Source organism: Lynx rufus, unplaced genomic scaffold, assembly GCF_022079265.1.
Source record: "Lynx rufus isolate CCGP_SWC_20201006 ecotype Redwood Valley unplaced genomic scaffold, mLynRuf1.p SCAF_2, whole genome shotgun sequence".
Lineage (NCBI taxonomy): Eukaryota > Metazoa > Chordata > Mammalia > Carnivora > Felidae > Lynx > Lynx rufus.
Genome location: NW_025814834.1, coordinates 25161760 through 25184150, shown reverse-complemented (window position 1 = coordinate 25184150; position 22391 = coordinate 25161760). Strand labels below are relative to the sequence as shown.

The window sequence follows — 22391 nt, the reverse complement described above, 5'->3', positions numbered from 1 at the left end:
AGCTAAATTAAGCCCTCAATAAATACTTAAGAGAAATATGAAAACATACAAGTATATTCATGTGTTTACTTCTAAAAATATTTGTTGAGAAACTACTTAACTTTATGCTAGACACTGCTAACAAATAAGGATATGATGAAAACATGAAATAAAATACATATTCTCTTATCTACAGCTTACAGTCTAGTTGAGAAGACAAGCATGAGATAAATAATCACTGAGAGACAGAGAGAGAGAGAGAAAGAGGGAGAATGCACTGAGAGAATATAGCACTTGCCTTAACCTAATCAGTAAATTGCATTAGGTCTACCCACATAAGGAGGAATAAGAAACTGAGATAAGAAGGATAAATAGGAACAATTAAAGCAAAGAGGGCTGGGGGAATTTGGGAATCACAACTCTAGCCAAGAGAGACTGAGCAGGGAATAAGATTAGTGATTATAGAGAAAAGGCTGGACATGGGCAGTGAGTGGGAAAGTGGTACCTGATGAGATAGTGGAGGTATACAAGAGCCAGATTATATAGGATTTACAGGTCATTTACAAGATTTTCTGCTTTGTCCAAAGAGTTATGGGAAGCTGTTGGAAGGTTTTAAACAGCAGAGTAAGGATCTTATTTTTTTTCCTTCTCCAAATTTTTATTTAAAAACCAATTTGTCAACATACAGTGTAATGTTAGTTTCAGATGTAGAATTTAGTGATTCATCACTTACATACAACACCCGGTGCTCATCACAACAAATGCCTTCCTTAATCCCTACCATCTATTTAACCCAACCATTACCACCTCCCCTCCAGCTTTTTATCTATAGTGAAGAGTCTGTTTCTTGGTTTGCCTCTCCTCCCCCACTACGTTCATTTGTTTTGTTTCTTAAATTCCACAAGTGAGTGAAATCATATGGTATTTGTCTTTCTCTAACTGACTTGTTTTTCTTAGCATAATACTCTTTGGGTCCATCCACATCATTGCAAATAGTAAGATTTCATTATTTTTTATGGCTGAATAATGCTGCAGTGGACACAGGCATGCAGATATCTTTTTGAGATCTTGATTTGATATTTTTTGGATACATCCCTAAAAATGGGATTGCTGAATCATATGGTAGTTCTCTTTTTAAGTTTTTGAGAAACCTCTATACTGTTTTCCATAGTAGCCACTCCAACTTACATTCCTGCTATACAAGATTTTCCTTTCCTCCACATCCTCACCATCACTTCTAGTAATTTCTCTTATTTTAACATGTGTGAGGTGTGGTTTCCATCTGCATTTCCATGATGATTAGTGATGTTGAATGCCTGTTTTCATGTTCTTGTTGGCCATATGCATGTCTTTTTTGGAGAAACTTCTCTTCATTCCTCTGCCCCATTTTAAACAGGAAAAGTTTGCAGCTTTCTGTTGAGTTGTATGTGTTTCTTACATAATTTTTGTATAAACACCTTATCAGATATAATGATCTGTAAATGTTTTCTCCCATTTTAAGGTTGCCTTTTCTTTTTATTGATTTTTCTTTTGCTCTGCAGGAACTTTTTAGTTTGATGTAATCCCACGTGTTTACTTTTGCTTTTGTTGCTTCTGCTTTTGGTGTTATATTCATAAAATCATTGCCGAGACCAATGTTAAGGAGCTTACTACTGCTTATGTTTTCTTCTAGGAGCATTATGTTTTCAGGTCTTATGTTTAAGTCCTTAACCCATTTTTAGTTAATTTTTGTAAGTGATATGAGATAGGCATCCTATTCCATTATTTTGCATGTGAACATTCAGCTTTCCAAACATCATTTATTAAAGATAAATTGATTGATTCTGCTTCATTAGTCTATGTATACGTTTTTGTACCAGTATCCCACTGTTTCAATTACTATAGCTTTGTAATATAGTTTAAATCAGGAGCCATGAAGCCTCTACCTTTGTTCTTTCATAAAATTGACTTGGCTATTCAGAATCTTTCGCAGTTCTATAGGAATTTTAGGATTTTTTTTTCTATTTCTGTGAAAAATGCCATTGGAATTTTGATAGAGAGTGTATTGCATTTATATATGACTTTGGGTACTGTGGACATTTTAACAATATTAACTCTTCCAATCCATGAATGTGGGTTATCATTCCATTTATTTGCATTTTCAATTTCTTTGATCAATATTATGTAGTCTTTGATGTATAGATATTTTACTTCCTTCATCAAATTTATTCCCAAGTATTCCTAAGCTGTGGCTTTTGCATACTCAGTCTTTGTTATGTTGAGATATGTTTCTTCTATTTATTCTATATCTAATCTGTTGAGAGCTTTTTTTCATGAAAAAAGGTTGAATTTTGTCAAATATTTTTTTTTAATTTTTTTTTCAACGTTTATTTATTTTGGGGACAGAGAGAGACAGAGCATGAACGGGGGAGGGGCAGAGAGAGAAGGAGACACAGAATCGGAAACAGGCTCCAGGCTCTGAGCCATCAGCCCAGAGCCCAACGCGGGGCTCGAACTCACGGACCGTGAGATCGTGACCTGGCTGAAGTCGGACGCTTAACCGACTGCGCCACCCAGGCGCCCCTGTCAAATGCTTTTTATTCATCTCTTGAGATGATGATGATTTTTGTCTTTCATTCTATTAGTATGGTGTATCATTATATTGATCTGTATATTCTGAACCATCCTTGCATCCCAGGGATAATTCCACTTGATCATTATGAATGATTATTTAACTGTGCTATTAAGTTCAGTTTTCTTAAAAAAAATTTTTTTTAATGTTTATTTTTGAGAGAGAGAGAGAGAGACAGAGTGTGAGCCTGGGAAGGACAGAGAAACGGAGACACAGAATCTGAAGCAGATTCCAGGCTCTAAGCTATCAGCATGGAGCCCGACTAGGGGCTCAAACTCAGGAACTGTGAGATCATGACCCAAGCTGAAGTCGGATGTTTAACCCACTGAGCTACCCAGGTGCCCCTAAGTTCAGTGTTACAATATTTTTTTTAAGAATGTTTGAATCCATATTTATTCAAGGATATCAGTTTGTAATTTTCTTTTCTTACAGTGTCCTATCTGGCTTTCGTATCCAAACAATGCTGTCCTTGTAAAATGAATTTGGGAGTGTGCCCTCCTCCACAATTTTTTTGGAAGAGTTTGAGAAGGATTGGTATTAATTCTTCTCTAGATGTTTGGTAGAATTCACCAATAAAACTAGAAAATAATAAATAAAACTGGGCTTTTCTATGATGGGAAGTTTTTAATTACTGGCTCAATCTCCTTACTTATCTGTTAAGATTACCTGTTTTTTCAAAACATAATTCAAACTTATATGTTTTTATTAATTAGTCCATTTTTTCGAGGTTGTCTACCTTGTTGCCATATAATTGCTCATTGTAATCTTTTAATAATCCTTTGTATTTCTGTGGTATCAGTTGTAATGTCTCCTCTTTCATTTCTAATATTATCTGGGTCCTCTCTCTTTTTACCCTGGTAAGTGTAGCTGAAAGTCTGCCAATTTTTGTTTATCTTTTTTTTAAAAAAAACACTGTTCATTTCATTAATCCTTTCTATTGTTTTTCCCTTCTATATTTCATTTATTTCAGTTCTGATCCTTTATATCCTTCCTTCTGACAACTTTGGACTTCGTTTTTTCTTGTCTTTTTTAATTCTTGTGGTATAAAATTAAGTTGTTTATTTGAGATTTTTCTTTTCCTTTCTTTTAAAGTTAAGTATTGCTATAAACTTCTCTCTTAGGACTTGTTAAGCTGCATCACATTAGTTTGGTATGGTGTGTTTCCATTTTTGTTTAAGATATTGATTTATCTTTTAATTTCATTTAAGGACCAATTGATTGTTAAGTAGTGTGTTGTTTAATTTCTACATATTTGCGGATTTTCTAGTTTTCCTCCTGTTACTGATTCCTAGTTATATACCATTATGGTCAGAAAAGATAACTGGCATGACTACAATCTTTTAAAATTTGCTAAGACTTGTTTTGTCACCTGAAATGTGATATATCCTGGAGGATATTTCATGTGTGCTTGGAATGATATATATTCTGCTGCTATTGGATGGAATGTTCTGTATATGTCTTTTAGGTCCAGTAGGTCTAAAGTATAGCTCAAGTCCAGTGTTTCCTTATTTCCTTATAGTTCAAGTCCTTAGTTTGTGTATGGATGATCACTGAAAGTAGGGCATTAAAGTCCCCTGCCATGATTGTATTGTTAGTGATTGCTCCCTTCAGATCTGTTCAGATGCTCTGTTGTTGGTTGCATATATATTTATAATTGTTATATCCCCTAGGTGAATTCACCCCTCTTTTACTACATAATGACCATCATTGTCTTTTGTTACATTTTTTACTTAAATTCTATTTTGTCTAATATAACTGGACCTGGTTTCTTTGGTTGCCATATAATATGCTCTCTTCTTTTGCCTAAAATAATTTGAGTTGGGTTTTTGCCATTAAAAGAGCACTGGATTAGTTTCTTTTTGCTATTGTAATAAATAACAAAATGTAATCACTTAAAACAACACAAATTTAGTCCTTAGAGTTCTGGAGGTCAGAAGTCCTCTTGGGAAGAGGATCATCATAAGACTGTGTTGCAGTGACGTCTATGAGTAGGGAACATTAGGTATATATGTGGAATGAGAGTGTAGTCTTTGTAACATGTTAGAATGAGTTAAAACTAGAGAAGTTAGGAGGGATAGGAATGGGGGAATAATTGATAAGACATACCCACTCACTCACCATATTGAATAGGTTGAACAGACATGACCCAAAGCTTTGTTTAATATTTTTTTAAATTTTTTAACATTTATTTATTTTTGAGAGAGAGAGAGAGAGAGAGAGAGTGAGAGAGAGAGAGAGACAGAGCATAAACGGGGGAGGGGAAGAGAGAAAGGGAGACACAGAATCCGAAGCAGGCTCCAGACTCAGAGCTGTCAGCACAGAGCCCGATGTGGGGCTCCAACTCACTAGCTGTGAGATCATGACCTGAGCCGAAGTCAGACACCCAACTGACTGAGCCACCCAGGTGTCCCCAGCTTTGTTTAATCTTAAGTATTCTAGTTACTATATCTCTGACTTGATGGCACCTGGGAAGGAAATTCTAATGGTGAAGATAACAGGCAGCAGGGACAACAGTGACAAAATATTAGAAAGTCCTTGAATATTCTTAGAACACTGAGCACATTATAAAGTACCTCTCAGGAGGCACATTAACTGTAATAGAGTAAAATACATTTCTAAGCGTTTTGTTGAAACTCTAAATACATAAAATTTAATAGTACAATATATTGTGCTATAATTACTCAATTAATTTGTAAACTATTATTAAATATTCCTTTGTTTTATTATGTTATCTTACTAAAAGGAAAAAAAAAAAGAACACCATAGGATGCCTTTTAAAGTTCATTCTTTATCTTTGTCTCCCCAAACTATTATTAAATATATAGTTTCATGTTACTCAACTGTGAATTTTCCTGTCGTACATCCTTTTTGAGGAAATAAATCACCATAAGAAGAAATGAATTATCAGGACTATATGTTTTTAATTATATTTCTGACTATAGAATAATAGGAAGAATGATGGGGGGTGTGACAGTAGTTTCTCAAATGATTTCCCACAGACATCTGCCTCAGAATGATCTGGTATGTGTTAAAAATGCAGAATCCTGGGCCTCAAACCACTGTATGCATTCGTTTCCTAGGGCTGGTGTAACAAAATGCCACAAAATGAGCAGGTTAAAATAACAGAAATTTATCCTCCCACAGTTCCAGATTTCAAAATCAAAATGTCCGCAGGCTGTTTCCTTCTTGGGGGCTCAGAGGGAGAATCTGTTCTTTGCCTCTTCCCTAGCTTCTGGCGATTGCTAGCAATCCCTGGTGTTCCTAGGCATACAGCTGCATAACTCCAGTCTCAGCTTCTGCCATCACTTGAATTTTTTCCCTATGAGCGCGTGTATATGTCTGCATGTGGCGTTCTCCTACCTGTGTCTGTCTCTGCATCTCTCCTCTTCCTACAAGCACTTGGGTCATATTAGATTAAGGTCCTACTCCACTCCTGTGCAAACCGCATTTTAATTTACATCTTAATTACATCTACAAAGACCTTATCTCCAAATAAGGCCACGTTCACTTTAATACATCTTTTGGGGAGATACAATAGAAGCCACAACACTTATCTAAGCAATAATCTCTGGAAACTGACATACAGACTTCTGCATTTTTAATAGTTAAAAGCTGGTGCCTTAAAATTCCCCAACTACTGATCTAGCAGCGAGTCAGGTTAAAATGTTGCCATTTGTGATAAACACTGAAGCCTGCAGTCATTCTGGTTTTTGTTGTTGAGAGGCCATCAGTTCTTCCAGAATTTCTGGTTTACAAAATGGAAGGAGCGTCATTTCTGAAATTATAACTGCTTACTACCCTTTCAATAAGAACACGAAGAACATTTTAGAGCATTGTTAGTAATTAGATACTGTGTTATTTCAAATACAACAAAAAACTCCTATTTGCATTTTTTTACAAAGTGCATTAATGTATTTCTTCAGTATAAAGAAGAAAATCTTAGAAGTACAATTAAGATTTTCTATCTTCTGATTACTTAGAACAATGACTTCACTATATTCTAAGCTATGTACTATAAGTTTTGTACTGCACTATGTTTTACTGAAAAGTGTGGCAAGGTTGACTAATTTCCCAGTGAAGACTGGCTGTGAGGCCCATAGCACAATTCTCTAACATGGTTGCCATTGTTGAGAAACGTACATTTACCCAAGATAGTATGGGCTGGGCTTGGAGTGTGCAAATTAAAGACAAAAATAGGGGACTGAGAGAAAGTAAGAAAATCATCAATCTTAGCAATATTTTCTTAAAACAAGGTAAACATTGGGGCACCTGGGTGGCTCAGTTGACTGAGCGTCCAACTTAATTTCATCTCAGGTCACGATCTCACAGTGTAGGGCTCTGCACTGAGCACAGAGCCTGCTTGAGATTCTCTTTCCCTCTCTTGCTGCCCCTCCCCCTCTCAAAATAAATAAAGAAAAATTAAAAAAAAAACAAGGTAAACCTCAATTTATAATTGAAATTCATTTTTCTATAATATACAACATATTAGAGATGATAATGATGACAATACCAATGGGATTGTGATTTTATAGAAAGTCAACACTACTTACGATGTCATAAACACTAAAACGCTTACTATTTTGTAGTTATTGTCACTCTCACCAGAGTAAAACAAAAGAATATGTTAAGCAAACATTGTATTTTTCTCCACCAGTGTTAAATACCCTTTATTCCCTACTCATTAATTCTTTGCCCCGATTAAATTCTGGACATTCAGTGATTCATCATAAAATTGGATCATGTTGCCATTCAGAGGATTCAGTTATTAGCAATTGACTATAGTTTCACTATTTCCTTTTTCTAGATTCATGTTCAATGAGAAGGATTTTATAACTATCACATTTCAGGAACACCAAAATCATAGATAAATGTAAAAAAAAAATCATAGATAAATGAAGAAATTTATATTCCTTTTATATTCTTTGTCTAAAAAATCTACTCCTCATCACCAAATATTTATCTCTTGAAACACTAAACTAAAATTAATATTTTGTGGATATTTTTATAAAGCATGAAGTCTGTTACTTATAAAGCTGATTTTAAAATGTTTTAATTACAAGAGTAAAGAGAGAAAGTATTTAGAGGAGTCTCAAGCATAGAGATGTTTTATCCATTAAAGATCTCAGGAGGTCATTTTTAAATTCCTCAACATCTAGGCTTCTAGTGACAACTCTCATTTCTTCAATATCTATCAGTGGTTTATGTGCTACTTGCACACTTAAAACTCACCACCTTGATAATGTGAACTTTTTTTTTTTTTAAATGAGGCCCTTGATATTTCTCCTTTCTTTCTTTTTCCCCAAGAAGAAATGTTTCATTAAGTAAAAAGTTAAATATTGCATCTTTACACTATGTATTTATATGTATTTATATACTATATAATCTATTTTAATAAGGAAATATAATTGTATAATAATAGTTAGCATATATATAGCACTTGTTTTGAACCAGGCATTCAGTGAAGTCAGTACTATTATTAACTCCATATCCAAATGATAAAACTGAGGTTCAGAAATGTTAAATAGCTTACCAAAGACCAAACATCTAATAAATAGTTTTCTTGGGATTAAAACCCAGGCCATTTGGTTCTAGAGTGTGCTCCTAAATGTGATGCTGTACTGGGTATGTTTCAATAATTCAGGTTTTCTTATGAAAATGCATCATTTCTCTTTGGGGGAAAATCAAGGTGAAATGGAGAGCATAGATTTTGAAACTAGACAAATGCTGGGTTCAAACACTGAATATGATTTTTAATAGCTCAAAACAGTGGTAATATTATTCAACTTACTGATCATCTGTATATTCATCTGCAAAATAGAGATAATACTTTACAAGGTGGTGGTAAAGATGAAATTAAACTATACAGATCAAGAGATAGAGCCTGGCACCGTTTTGTCATTTAGCTGGAATACTGCAGGAGCACCTGGGTGGCTCAATTGTTTGAGCATCTGACCCTTGATTTTGGCTCAGGTCATGATCCCAGGGTCATGGGATTGAGCCTATGTCAGAGCCTGCTTAAGATTCTCTCTCTCCCTCTGCTCCTCTCTAGCTGCCCCTCCCCCCTGACTTCTCTAAAATAATAACAACATATATTGCAGACACCTGAGATCAGTAAAGGAGAGATGAATTATTAATAAATTATGTTTGAGGGGTGGCTGGGTGGCTCAGTCAGTTGAGCATGACTTCGGCTCAGGTCAGGATCTCACAGTCTGTGGGTTCGAGCCCCGCATCAGGCTCTGTGCTGACAGCTCAGAGACTGGAGCCTGCTTCAGATTCTGTGTCTCCCTCTCTCTCTCTCTTCCCCTTCCCCACTCATGCTCTTTCTCTCTCTGTCTCTCAAAAATAAATAAACATTAAAAAAATAAAATAAAATAAATTATGTTTCATCAGCATCCTAATCAATTAAGGATTTAAAAAAATCATGTTACACCAAAACTTCTAGATGCATTAGAAATTTCAACAGAGTATGTCATATACTAGAAATAAAAGACAAAGACAATGCCAGGATCATAAACATGAAAAAAAAACCAATCTATCCACTTGACTAAATAAAAATATAAAATATTTATCAAAAGGCAATTTTTTAAAATTACCTAAGAGAGGGAAAGATATACATAACACATTCAAGAGATAAAAATTTAATATACTTAATTTGTGATGAGGTCTTTCAAATCCAAAGGGAGAAGACCAACTCCAAGTTGAAAATAAGCAAAACTCAGACTGACTAATTTACGAAAGAAGAAAATTGAAATGCTCTGTCAGCTAAAAAATTATAAATTTAAAAGACCTCTTTTTCACATTTCAGATCACCAAAATTTAAAACCATAGATAATACCCAGTGTTACAAACAGCAGTGGAAAATATTATCTATCAAACATTGTGTAGGAGAAGTGTAAACTGACCTATGACTTTTGAAAGATGACATAGAAAAATACACCAAAATTTATCATATGTTACCTCATTTACACAGGAATCCCACTTTTAAGTATTTAGCCTAAGGAAATAATTGTACTTGCAAAATACTTTATGAACTAAGATCCACATTATGGCAGTGCTAAAAACGTAAAAAATAGAAAATAAATGACCATTACTACGGCAATTATTGGCTAAATGTATTTATATGCATCTTTTTAAAACAATAAGAACACCACCATGGAAGATGCTCATAATATATTAGACAGAGACATATGGCTGAAGACCATTTAAATCTATATGTTATGGTACTGTTTCTATGTGAAGGGATATGCTTCACTACCTATATATCTATAAACAAAAATTACATATTCTTTTTCCATGTTTCTACTGTTTGGAGTTCTAACAATGATAATTAGAAAATAAATGTAATTTCATTTTGAAAAGTTAATTATGAATTTAGTTTCTCTTGTTTATGTTTAGTTTAAGTGTATATGTACAAATATTTTTAAGATAAAGGTGTATGAGTTTAAATATAACTCAGATTTTGAAGGGTTAATGTAATATAATCTCTTTACTGTTTATGTTTTAGAGTTAAATTTTATATTTAGATATTTTAAGAAACTTCAAACACTTTCATTAACCTACCCAAAAACTTCTTCCAACCAGCACTGTCATTTTGCTCATGCTATAGCCATACAAATGAAGGAGACAGAAAATGTTCTAGCTTTTCATATCCTAGAGTTTCTCTCAATCTCAATCTCTTCAAACTAGAAAGTCTGCTTTGAAATTTTTGACTTAAAAGTGTAAGATGGCTCAAGCCACTTTTACACTTTACAGATGAGGTGAAATTTTTCTTTTATTGTCATTACTGTTTAAATCACGTTGAACTCCAAAAACAATGTTAAAAATCAAGGCTGCCTTATCTTTTAAGTTACCAAGCCAATGCTCAAATTTAGAGGATTTTATGGTGACTGTGTATGTATGCATGTGTGTGTATTCTAGGGATGTGTACATGTGTATGTGTTGTGTGTGCATATGCATATGTATGTGTGTACCTTGTGGTGAATATGTGTGTTCTCGTGTATATTGTTTTTTTTTTGTTTTTTGTTTTTTTTTAAAATTTTTTTTCAACGTTTATTTATTTTTTGGACAGAGAGAGACAGAGCATGAACGGGGGAGGGGTAGAGAGAGAGGGAGACACAGAATCGGAAACAGGCTCCAGGCTCCGAGCCATCAGCCCGGAGCCTGACGCGGGGCTGGAACTCACGGACCGCGAGATCGTGACCTGGCTGACGTCGGACGCTTAACCGACTGCGCCACCCAGGCGCCCCTATTCTCGTGTATATTGTATGTGCAAAGCCTATTAAGAGAGAATATCTTAAAAATTCGATACGTGCAGTGCACTTAAAATGAAGCAAATATTTAAGTTTTCCCATTTGCAAATAGTACTATGGATGATGAAAAGGCTGTAATCACAGATGGGCAACCACTGTAGGCTCAAGGTAAACAGCAGCAGCATCACCTCTCAAGTCAAGTTTATAGGGTAATTACATTTCTGAAAATTCAGGATCCAGTGTACTGTTAGACTGAAATTCAAATCGTGATCAAAGGATTTCATGCAAAACTGTTTACTCTAAAATGTTACAAATGAAAAAAAAAAGATAATGCTTAATTTTATACTAGAGCACCATAAAACTGCTTCTTCTAACTGCTTCCTTTCTTCCCCAAACTGAAAAGTCAACTGTAAGAGCACAGAACAACAACAACAACAAAACAAACAAAAAGCAAAACAAAAACAAAACAAAACAAAACAAAACAAAACATTCATGGTCTGAAAAAAGGATAAACTCAGTCTACGAAGTGTAATACTGAAAATTGAAAAAACATGTTACATTTTTAATTATTTTTATTATTTACTTTTTGGTTGCTCAAAAAGCTTAGAAGTCTTAAAGAAGTATGGAATAATTACATATTTTACCTTATTTTGTTTTTTTTACATTTTTATTTCTTTTTGCATGTTCTTCTTTCCGTTTGCTTTTTATTCGGCTTTATGAAAGATAAAAAGAAGTAAATGTGGGATTTGCAAAATGATTAAATGGGTGAAAGAGGAATGTGTTTCTCTGATTCTTTTATGTTTTGTTCAGGTTTTCTTGTTTTCCTAGTAGTACTACTGTTTTATTTTATTTTGTTTTTTAAATGAAGTAGAAAAATAGGAGACTATAACTATAATCCTAATTTAAGGAAATAGTCAAAAATTTGTGTTGAAGAAGATTCTATTTTACTTCTGTGAATAATCTATTTTGTCTGGGTCATGTACAAACACACATATAAAAATATGGGATAAGAAGCTTAAGTATTAGGAAAAAAACAAGCTTTATGTTACAAATCAAAAGGTATAAAACTATGCAAAGAATGCAGGCTAAATAAAAGGATAAATATTATTCAATAAAAACATGCATATTTTGATATATAATAAGATTTTACATTTCTTGATTCTATGTGGAACAGAAGAAACAAAACCTCAGGTTGCAATAGGTTTTTTTCTGCAAAAAGTATTTTTAAGGGTCCAAAACGGCTAAAATGTGAGTTCCTCACAAATTATGTCATACTTTATGAATTTTGCCACCCTGAACTGCCTTAAACACTTTCAGAAACAAGGTGGGGTACTCATAAGTAAAGTCATTATTTCACTTGGTAAACTGAAATATATAAGCCTCTTAAGAGTTCATATTTTTTTTAAAATGTCCTTTACTATTCACTCACTTATAAATATACCTTTGTGACTGTTCCAATGGTCAGACCAAACCAATAAGACAACATCCAATAGCAAAACGTTTCTTAGGGGTTGTGATTTTTAAAAGGACTGATGCATTATGACCACAGTAAGTATATGTATTTGTAACAGATCATCTAAATTCTGAGTCTTTTTATTTAATATTTATCATAAGTAAGGCAGACGCACATGCTTAGCAGTGGCACTTGTAGGATGTAGAAGAAAATAGTACTTAGTAGAAACACACAGAAGAATTAAATATTAATCATTGAAATATCAAAGTTTAAGATAGGAATGTATCATTATATATCCATGAAAACATTATTTGCTTCTGTGTAACAAAGAAATGATGGAGTGAATCAGTAAGTGGCAAAATAAATGAAAAAAAGAAACAATGAACTGGCTACAGAAATGCATTTATGAAATGAACTTTCTTAACAGCCTCTTTTACACATTTCAGAACACATCTGCATTTTTGCCACCACCCCCCCAAAGAGTAAATAGTCTGTTATCCCATGATACCAAATTCACTGAAACCAAAAAGCAAACAGAAAATTCAGTAGGGCAGATTTCCACAAACTGATCACGTCCAAAGAATTACCCAGGATGCTTGTTAAATATTTAAAAGCCCCTGTTACATTTATATCTATTGAATCTAAGTCTCCACAGGAAGGTTCTTACGATTGGGCAAGATTTGGAAGCACGCAGTATGTTATAAAAATATTCAGTAGATTATAAAAAAGTCACCCTATGCTGATTAACTACACCCTTTCTTAAAGGTTGAGAAAAAGAGGGAAATAATCCTACATCAGTTATTTTTAAGTGTTTGGTCCAACATAAAATGGGAGAAAATGTTCAAAGTTTCTGTTTTAACATCCAAATAATGTACTTACTACAGTTTTCAGCTTTTCTGTTGTCCCGGATCACTATTCTTTGGTTGATAGTGCTGAAGAGTGTTGTCCAATTAATGGTATGATAATAACATAGGTTGCTGTTGTCAGTAATATAGATGTTTCCTGCACTGATTTCCTTCAGGGACTGGAATTGTAGAGAAGTGATGCCCTGTTGTTTGAGGATAAGCAAGGAGAGGCCACTAAAGAGAGGGAGGGGGGAGAACAGAACAATATTTATATGTATATATTAATAAATATTTTCTGGCCATGACTTACATTCTTGAAGTAAAATAAGGATGTCACATCTTACTCCAAAAAGAATGCAAATAGATCATAAAAAAGAGATTAAATCAATAAACTGTGACCTGAACATTATTTATTTACATGTTATATACCAAGTTTTAAAAGTAATCATTTGACCCCCAAAAGGAAAATGTTCATTTTTTGGAAGTATAAATATTAATGATATCTGTATATCTATTTACATACTTAGTACGAGTATATCTGCTCACTATTTTCCCCACTATCCCCTAACCAAATAATTAAGAGCATCTGGCTGGCTCATTTGAAGGAGCAAACAGCTCTTGATCTTGGGGTTGTGAGTTCGAGTCTCACATTAGGTGTAGAGATTACTTAAATAAATAAAACTAAACATACTAAATAATTAATAAATGTTTATGGAATGATTGTTCATCTACATAAAGTAAGACCTTAATTCTACTCTATTTAATAAATTTATATATGCTTTCAGAGGGTAAATATTGCAGAGAATGACCACAGATATTTAGCTTTAATTTATACCTCAGAAGCCAAAGTGTAATGGTAATAGTTGAAGAATGTATAAGTAAGGATAAGGGACATTAAAAATTGAAGAGAAGAATGAAATTAAGCTAAAAGTTAAAAAAAAATACTCAGAAGGCTTGGACAACTGGGGAAAGCATCTCTAAAAATTAAGTAACAACTGTAGTGTGGAAACAAATTATCATTTCAAGGAAATTGTTTTAACATAGCCCACATTTTGTAATTAAGTTCCTTTTCCATTCTCTAAAGAATCATGTGTTTCCCACATTTAAATCAACTAATGAACAATATTTTACATTTTGGAGATCAAAGCTGTCCCCTTTTGTTTTATTTATAAATCTAAATATACTTTGCTGTCAACTCAGCTCAGAAGTTTTTCCATGCGTGTGTGTGTGTGTGTGTGTGTGTGTGTGTGTGTCTATATATATACACACATATATTATATGTGTATTTTGTTTTATTTATAAATCTAAATATACTTTGCTGTCAACTCAGCTCAGAAGTTTTTCCATGCGTGTGTGTGTGTGTGTGTGTGTATATATATATATATATATACACATATATTATACATTATACATGTATATACATATACATATATTCTTATATCCATATCCATATATAAATATCCATATATATATTTGCCTTGAAAATAAGCTGATATATATATGTATGTATATATATATATATATATATATGTATATATATATATACTTAGTATGTGCATATTCAACTGAGATGTAATTCATTCTCTGAAATCTGTGCTCTCATCTTGTGCTGTTTATTACAGTGTGAATAATGCTTGACAGATTTTTAACATTTGACTCAACAGATAATAAAAGTTGGCTGCATATAGCATTTGAATAGACTGTATCTCTCAACTATGCTTTTTTAAGTACTTTTCCCCTTTATAGTGTAAAACCTCTTACAGATATACCAGTTTTAATAGCAAAATTCAATAATATTTCTGTGAAATATTATTACAGAATATTTGATGATAATATTGATTTAAGGCATCTTTCCTTTTTAAGCAGAAAAAACTAAATCCTTTTATGTAAATCAACTTTTAACTGTTCATAAATAAGAATCTCATACAGATGAAATCTGAAATAAAATAAAGCAGTGCCTTAATAAATATTAACTCGTTCATTTTTACTATGTGAATAAAAATATTGATATTGGGCCTTTAGAACAGTGTCCTTCTGAGCCCTGATTGTTCTGTCCACTTTTAACCTGCATTGCACTTAGACTGGTGAGCCAAATCCTGAAATATCAGCCCTGGGATGCATGGTTCAAACGCTGGCACCAGAAACAGAACAAGAGCCTTCTGGTGAAACAGCATGTGTAACCCACACATGTAAGCCAGTCCCAAGTCATCCAATGCCATTTTTTAGTTATAATAACACATGTTTGGAATAAAAACATTTGATTTTATGGGGTCCTATTATGTACTCCATCCTACAAAACACTAATAATTGTGTTAAGTGATAAGGAGTTGAAACTCAAACTGCTTATTCTGCATACTTTATTTATTTGTTTATTTATTTGGTATCCTCCATACTGTAAAGCGCAGTTGGGGGCATTTATCATTAGGCTTACCTTTGGAATTAAAAGTGGAAACCCAATATTTGTAGAATAAATATAAAATAAAGGAGGCTGAAACTGTGACATATGTATGCATGATGCTACTTTTGAAATATGAAATACTTGTATCTCTGAACATATATACACCCACCTGTAGAGTACTCTTCCACCAATGGTCACCAGGTTAGAAAAAACACTGAAGTCAGTCATGTTTGGAGGCCATGACTGTATGTTCAAGAAACCTAAAAAGATAAGGGCAGTAAAAAAACAAAACAAAACAAAACAAAAAAAACCCCAAAAACTCAGAATATCATTGCCTTAGTAACCATATTTAATACTGATTATTCTTGAAATATGGTTAAAATGTATCGAAAGATAGGAGGTAAAAATAAAAACACTCAATATTCCTATTTTGCATCATTCTATCTCCTATTTCTTCTTCCAAGATTGAGGGCCTTACTCAAAATTCCCGGGCCAACAATACTCCATATAATGAGTATCAAACTAATGAGCCAAAAATCTAGGTTTCTCAGACACATGGAATCATAGAACTATACATATTAAAAAATTTCAATTATTCTTAATTTGAAACATTTTTCTAAAATCAAAATACTTAGTCCAATTAGATAAAGAGAAAAATACAGCTTTAATTTTTCTGGAAATCCTTTCCTACTTTACACTTATAACACCATTTGTCTACATTGCATCCTAATGCATTCATGTATATATTTAACCTTTCTCATTTAATTTGCCATTCTTTGACATAAATTCATATCCAATATATGTCTATGAATCCCCTATCAGCTAGTATATAACAGCCCTGAACATATTAGGTGCTCAATAAAATATGTGCTAAATGAACGCTCCATGTCATCCGTGCCCAACAGTACTTGTGAAAACTAAATAGCAAAACATGGATTCAAAGACCAGTTGACAACAAAAAAAGTAACATAAAAATTTTATTTTATAAATTCCATGGGCTTTCCAAATGTGCACAGATAACATTTCAAATAGCATGCATTTTTAAAATTAGAATTGGCCTTGAAAATAAGTTGATTTCAATATCATGTAATATTTTCAACAAAACACTAACATTCACAGAGTTCCTAGCACAGCAATCACACTTTTAAAACTTACCTGTTATCTCTCGAACGGTCCGAAAGACATTCAGTTTCTCTGGGTCTATGGCTTCAATTGCATTGTAAGGGTCCCTAGCGAATCAAGAAGAGATACAGCCAGATTTTAAATTACATAAAGGAGTGAAAACGTAAGAAATTGTGACTATAGTTATTGCACTCAAATTCAATTTTAAGTAGCAGTAGAAAGCTTAGCAATGTCTTGTCCAGTTTTCCACACTACAGAGGGAGAAGGATTAAAAGGTGCTTTGAGGACCTTTTTGATGATATGAGCTCTTTGTTGAAGGCTCTTCTAGACCTAGCCGAATGGTCCAGGTTGACTATCCTAAAGAAGTCTCCAAATAGAACAAATCCATTTATAAACAATTTCATTTCATTTTGCCTTTTAAGGTTGTTCTTAATTAGGAAAAATACACTCTGTGAATAACTTATGGTGAGAACAACTGCCTTTTGGACTCCTCAAAGCATTCTAAATTGCTAATAGCACCTACAATTTCATTAAATGGATATTAAAAAAAAATGAAGTCAAATTTTTCTTTTTTGCTGTATCCTTACATTTGTTAGTGAATTTTTATAACATTGTATGAAAGTTACTCTTCATAAGGATTATTTAGAGCAGTCTTGTTCTTATCCGGGTTATTCATATTTGCTTTCATAAAAACAGGAAATATTTGCTTCCATATTTATGAATCATACTAACACCTGAAATAAAATTTATAACAAATTTAATAATATCCCAAAGGTGTAAATTTTGGAGATTTAAAAAATACCATTTCCTAATGCATAAATATATTTTGGCAATTAATGTTATTGACATATAGATGCCTAGGCTTTTAAAAATATGAACATAAGATACCTTTTAAAATTAAATATTTAATGGATTTTTTCAGAAGTTTTCTTCTTAGGAAGATGCCTTTCATGTATAATATACTGAACATTCAAAATAGTTACAAACTTGAATCTTAAACATAAACACAATACCAAACATTTCCCAGTAATTCAAGTAATACCTTATGCTGTTTTAAGGAATACATTTTATTTTTAAGTTTTATTACTTTGAAAGACAACCTTGGAAATCCTGGGCAAGTAGAGACCTCATATCACTATATACCCTTCAGAGAAAAATTATATTCATTGACCACATCTCAAAAAAAAAAAAAAAGAAAGAAAAAAGAAAGCAAATCTAAGAACAATGAACAGGTTTTCTTAGAAGCATGTATCCACCTGTAGCAATCAGCTGAGTTTTATTCTTGCTGTGTACATCTGTTGTTTTACATCTTTGAGAACCTTCTTTTTTATTTGGGGAGTAAACAATTGGATAGAGTGATATATTGGATGCAGCCTTAATAGGGCTATCAATCAAGGTGCTCCACAAACAGATAGGCATATGGTCTATCTTAGGAATCTGAGTCTGAACCTACAGACATTTATTCATCTTAGCATTAGAGCCTTAAAAACACTATTAGCTCCAGTAACCTTGATCTCTGGAACCCCATTGTACTGGCTCTCTCAACTTGGTTCATCTGGGTATGCTCCTATACCACGAAGCATCCTATATCTTAAAAAACAAACAAACAGGCAACTACAGAAACTCTGCTTGATTAAAAACAGTTTCAAACTAAGAAGTGCAATTGACACAACGTAATACTAGTTTAACGGGGAGTGTTATGGAAGGCTTGGAGAAACACTGTAGTTTCCCCCATAACTCACACATAATTAAGATTTTCCTCAATGTGGCATGAATGTCTCTCAAAAGCTTAAAGTCTAAATTAAATGTTCTGGTAAACTTGTTCTATTTATAAATGAAGATACATTGAATGAATAACTATGCTTTTGCTGAATATGAAGCCAAAAAATTAGTTCACCATGGGGGAAAAATCTTGTTGTTACCATTTTTTAATGTGCAAAGACTTCTGTACGTAGATGTATCAGATCTGCAGTAGAATAAGCTTTCAACATTTGTTCTCTGATGGAAGGCAGTGTATAGAACAGCTCTGGTCATATAATCAAATATCTTGGCTTTATTGAGAAACACTCAAAATTCAGGGCAAGCACACAATAATGGGGTCAGTCCAAACCTATACTGAGAACACTTCTAAGTTGCCAGGAATGAAATGAGTTCTGGAATGTTCATATGAAGCCCAATGGACCACAGAAATTTTATATACTTAATTTGAGAGATTCAGGACTCTCATAAAATAAGTTGACAGAATCCTACTTACCAACTTCAAACTACCTACAGGGAGTTGCATCTTATAGCCACTTGAAATCCATAGTGCTTTAAAATCAAGAAATTCCCTAGCTAAATTCAGAGCCATGTGAAAGAACATTATGTCCACCCTGTCATTGTATTTGGTGATCCAAAATAAAGCTCAGGATAGAGAGAAACATATTTTTACAATTCCACTGAAATTGCTTTATTTTTCACTAAACCCATTATCTCTTTTCCATTGTTTATCATCATGATACTGTATTATCTAAGCACTTCGTGTCTGTGTCTCATTGTGACACAGCATGAACATGCTTATTTGGTGAGCATTTTGTTACTCTAAGTACATGCACATGACCATTGTCAAACATGACAAAAGATGGAAGGTGAACATTCCTATGGATAACACTGATCACAGGTTTGCCTGTGGTTCCCATTCTAAATAAAAGAGCAAGAGTGCCTAGTCTATTTCTGGCAATAGCACTATTGTGCTAAAACATGCCAATTAAGTTTCTTGAGTTCTTGAGACACCTGGGTGGGGCAGTCAGTTAAGCGCCTAACTCTTGATTTAGGTTCAGGTCATGATCTCACGGTCATGAGATCCAGCCCCAAATCAGGCCCTGTGCTGAGTAGGAGCCTGCTTGGGATTCTCTTTATTCCTCTCTCAGCCCCACCCCCCAAAACTAAATAAATAAAAATAAAAAAAAAAACTTTATTGAGTTCTTTTATATATTAAAATTTTAATTGACAAATTGACAGTAAGCTTACTTATTGCAGAAACTTGTTTCTGAAAAGTATAATCTCATTTAGTTATGATTTTTGCCTAGTTTTTTAAATTTTTTTTTAACATTTATTTATTTTTGAGACAGAGAGAGACAGAGCATGAACGGGGGAGGGTCAGAGAGAGGGAGACACAGAATCTGAAACAGGCTCCAGGCTCTGAGCTGTCAGCACAGAGCCTGATGCCGGGCTTGAACTCACGGACTGTGAGATCATGACCTGAGCCGAAGTCGGCCGCTTAACCGACTGAGCCACCCAGGCGCCCCTTACCTATCAGTTTAAAGAAATACCTTAGCTATTTTACCCAAAGCATACATGAATTTAAATTAAAAAAAAAAGAGAGAGAGGGAAGATTGAAGGTAATAGGAATTGAGGGAAAACATGTCTTTAATTTACCAGAAGGTTTTTACATAAAGGACTCCATGTTACTCACATTTAAAGTCTCTCTCTACATGCACACGTTGTATGCATGAATACACATAATGCCTATACGTTTATAAGATGTCTTAGGCTTACTGAATTAACTTTTTATCAGTACTTTCCTAAGATTAAGAGAAAGGCTTCAGAATATATGTTTCATACTGGCATGAGACTGGGAATGAGAACTATCACATATCACATATATATTTGTCCTGGAAATCCCTTATATATTATAGTTGAGACATAACAATATTAATTATAATGTTAATATTAAAATATTCCAAGCTATGTACTATTATTAAGAAGAAATAATAATCTTCTGAACTAAGGGATATGACTTATTGCCATGAAAATAACTTTGTCTTTATTTGTTTTTCAATAGTCTACAAAATAATCTGTTACACTGTATGTTGTGCTATAAACTGGATACAGTCATTGAGATTTTTGTTTAGCACTGCCTTCTTTGTTATTTTCTTTCTCCCCTTTCCTTCTCTCTCTCTCTCTCTCTCCTTTTTTTTTTTTTTGTACCATTTAATGTTTTACAATATGCCAGGTACTTGACTAAGCACTTAAAAATAATTTTTGTTTTTAAGCCCTACAACAACCAGAGAAGGTAGGTATTTATTTTAATCCCTACAACAGCCAGAGAAGTTTATTTAATAAACTCAACTCTCAACTTTACATAAGAAACTGAGCATTTGACATATTATGGAAGCCACGTAACTCAGTAAAATTGTCTACAGTGGAGATTCAAATCAGTCTAGTCTGGATCAAGTTACTGAAGTAGGAAATTTAACTCTTACTTTCTGAGCTCATTTTTTAGGAGAGGTTTTGTTTATCATTATATTTTCAATCATGTGAGTCAATTTTCTATAATTCATTTTCACCCGAATCAGTTAGCAAGGTTGTTTCCCTTGAAAGTCAGGATGCATCTAGTATTTTGTAATGATTCTTCTCATAAATTTGTGAATATATGGCATCTATTGTGCAATATATGTTTTTTATTGTGCAATATATTTTTATATCTTGACATATCTTCTTCCCTTTTTCCCCATTTCTTTATTAATATTTACCCTATTCTAGATGTTAGGTCATTCAGGATATGTAAAAACATTTTACAATTAGTATAAATCCAGTCTTTTGATAAATATGCTCCATAAGGAGCCAAAACTAAAATAACAATTCCGAACTGCCCTAGATAGTCTTTTAAACCTCCCCATGCATGGTTTATCTATAAGATTAACAATCAGTGGGTGCTTTTGTTGGTTTCATTATCCTTCTATACTCACAGAATTATTGCTGTGGTTCTCAATGGGGGCAATATTACCCTACTGAAGGGAAGCTGGGACATTTGTAGAGGTGTATTAGTTGTAACAGATTAGGGGACACTACAGGCTTTTAATAATAACCCCAAGCACCAAAAAATTAAAGTCTCCTTCACAGAAAAGGTTTGCCTTATGTCTTGAACAACCTTAAAATGTCCCACCCAATTAAGGACTCATGTGCACAAACTTCATAGCTGATCATACTTTGACTGTGTGTAATTCTGTATTCATGTTGCCTCTATTTCAATGATATTTAATTCCATCTTCCCCTTGTCATATAACAAATATGTCTGTTACTTATTACCTATTTCAGTGGTCAGCTGTTCCTCTGCTCTTTATTTCCCCATACTTCTGGCACAACATGACTTCTATTCTTATTTCTAATAAATCTAAACTTTCATTACAAAGTAGAAGCTGAGCATTTTCCTATCAATACATATTTTATTATACATTACTTTTGTTGTATTTCTTCTTTAAATTACAATTGGAGAATTATAATCACTTCATAAAATTATTGATATAGGTAGGCTATATTATCTATGATTTTTATTTCAGAATTCAAAAGGAAGTATGAAAATACTATGTATAAGATGGATGTTGCACCTGATTAGAACGAAACAACTTTTCTAGTGCAATTTATGACATTATATTTTCAAACATTTCCCCACACTGATGGACCTGAGGCCAATTCATTTATTATGCCCATGTTAAAGCAGGCAACGTGAATTAAGTGGGTATGTCTTCCTATTTCTCAGAAGATGCTGTTAACATGATATGATCTTTCATTCATGGTGATATGTGCTTTTGAAAATAGTTACAATGAGGATATATTGTTTTAGTAAATGTCATACATGCATTCAATTACATAGGTGAACTTAAATGTAGACCCAGGTCTCCTACCCAGTAGGGCCATGGAGGTGAGGATAGCAATGCAAATGGGTTTGAGGGTCAGTAGCAACTATGGTAAG

The 22391-nt window shown here is 33.4% G+C and overlaps 1 protein-coding gene across 1 annotated transcript in view; it reads right to left on the bottom strand.

The window, feature by feature from the left end:
* ERBB4 (erb-b2 receptor tyrosine kinase 4) overlaps positions 1–22391 on the bottom strand; it is a 730912-nt gene that overhangs the window by 279235 nt on the left and 429286 nt on the right. Inside the window, exons 10-12 of the mRNA XM_047082226.1 lie at positions 16691–16764; positions 15705–15795; positions 13172–13371 (exon numbers count right to left, since the gene is read on the bottom strand). Coding sequence (XP_046938182.1) covers positions 13172–13371; positions 15705–15795; positions 16691–16764 — 365 coding nt within the window. The remainder of the gene's footprint in view (positions 1–13171; positions 13372–15704; positions 15796–16690; positions 16765–22391) is intronic.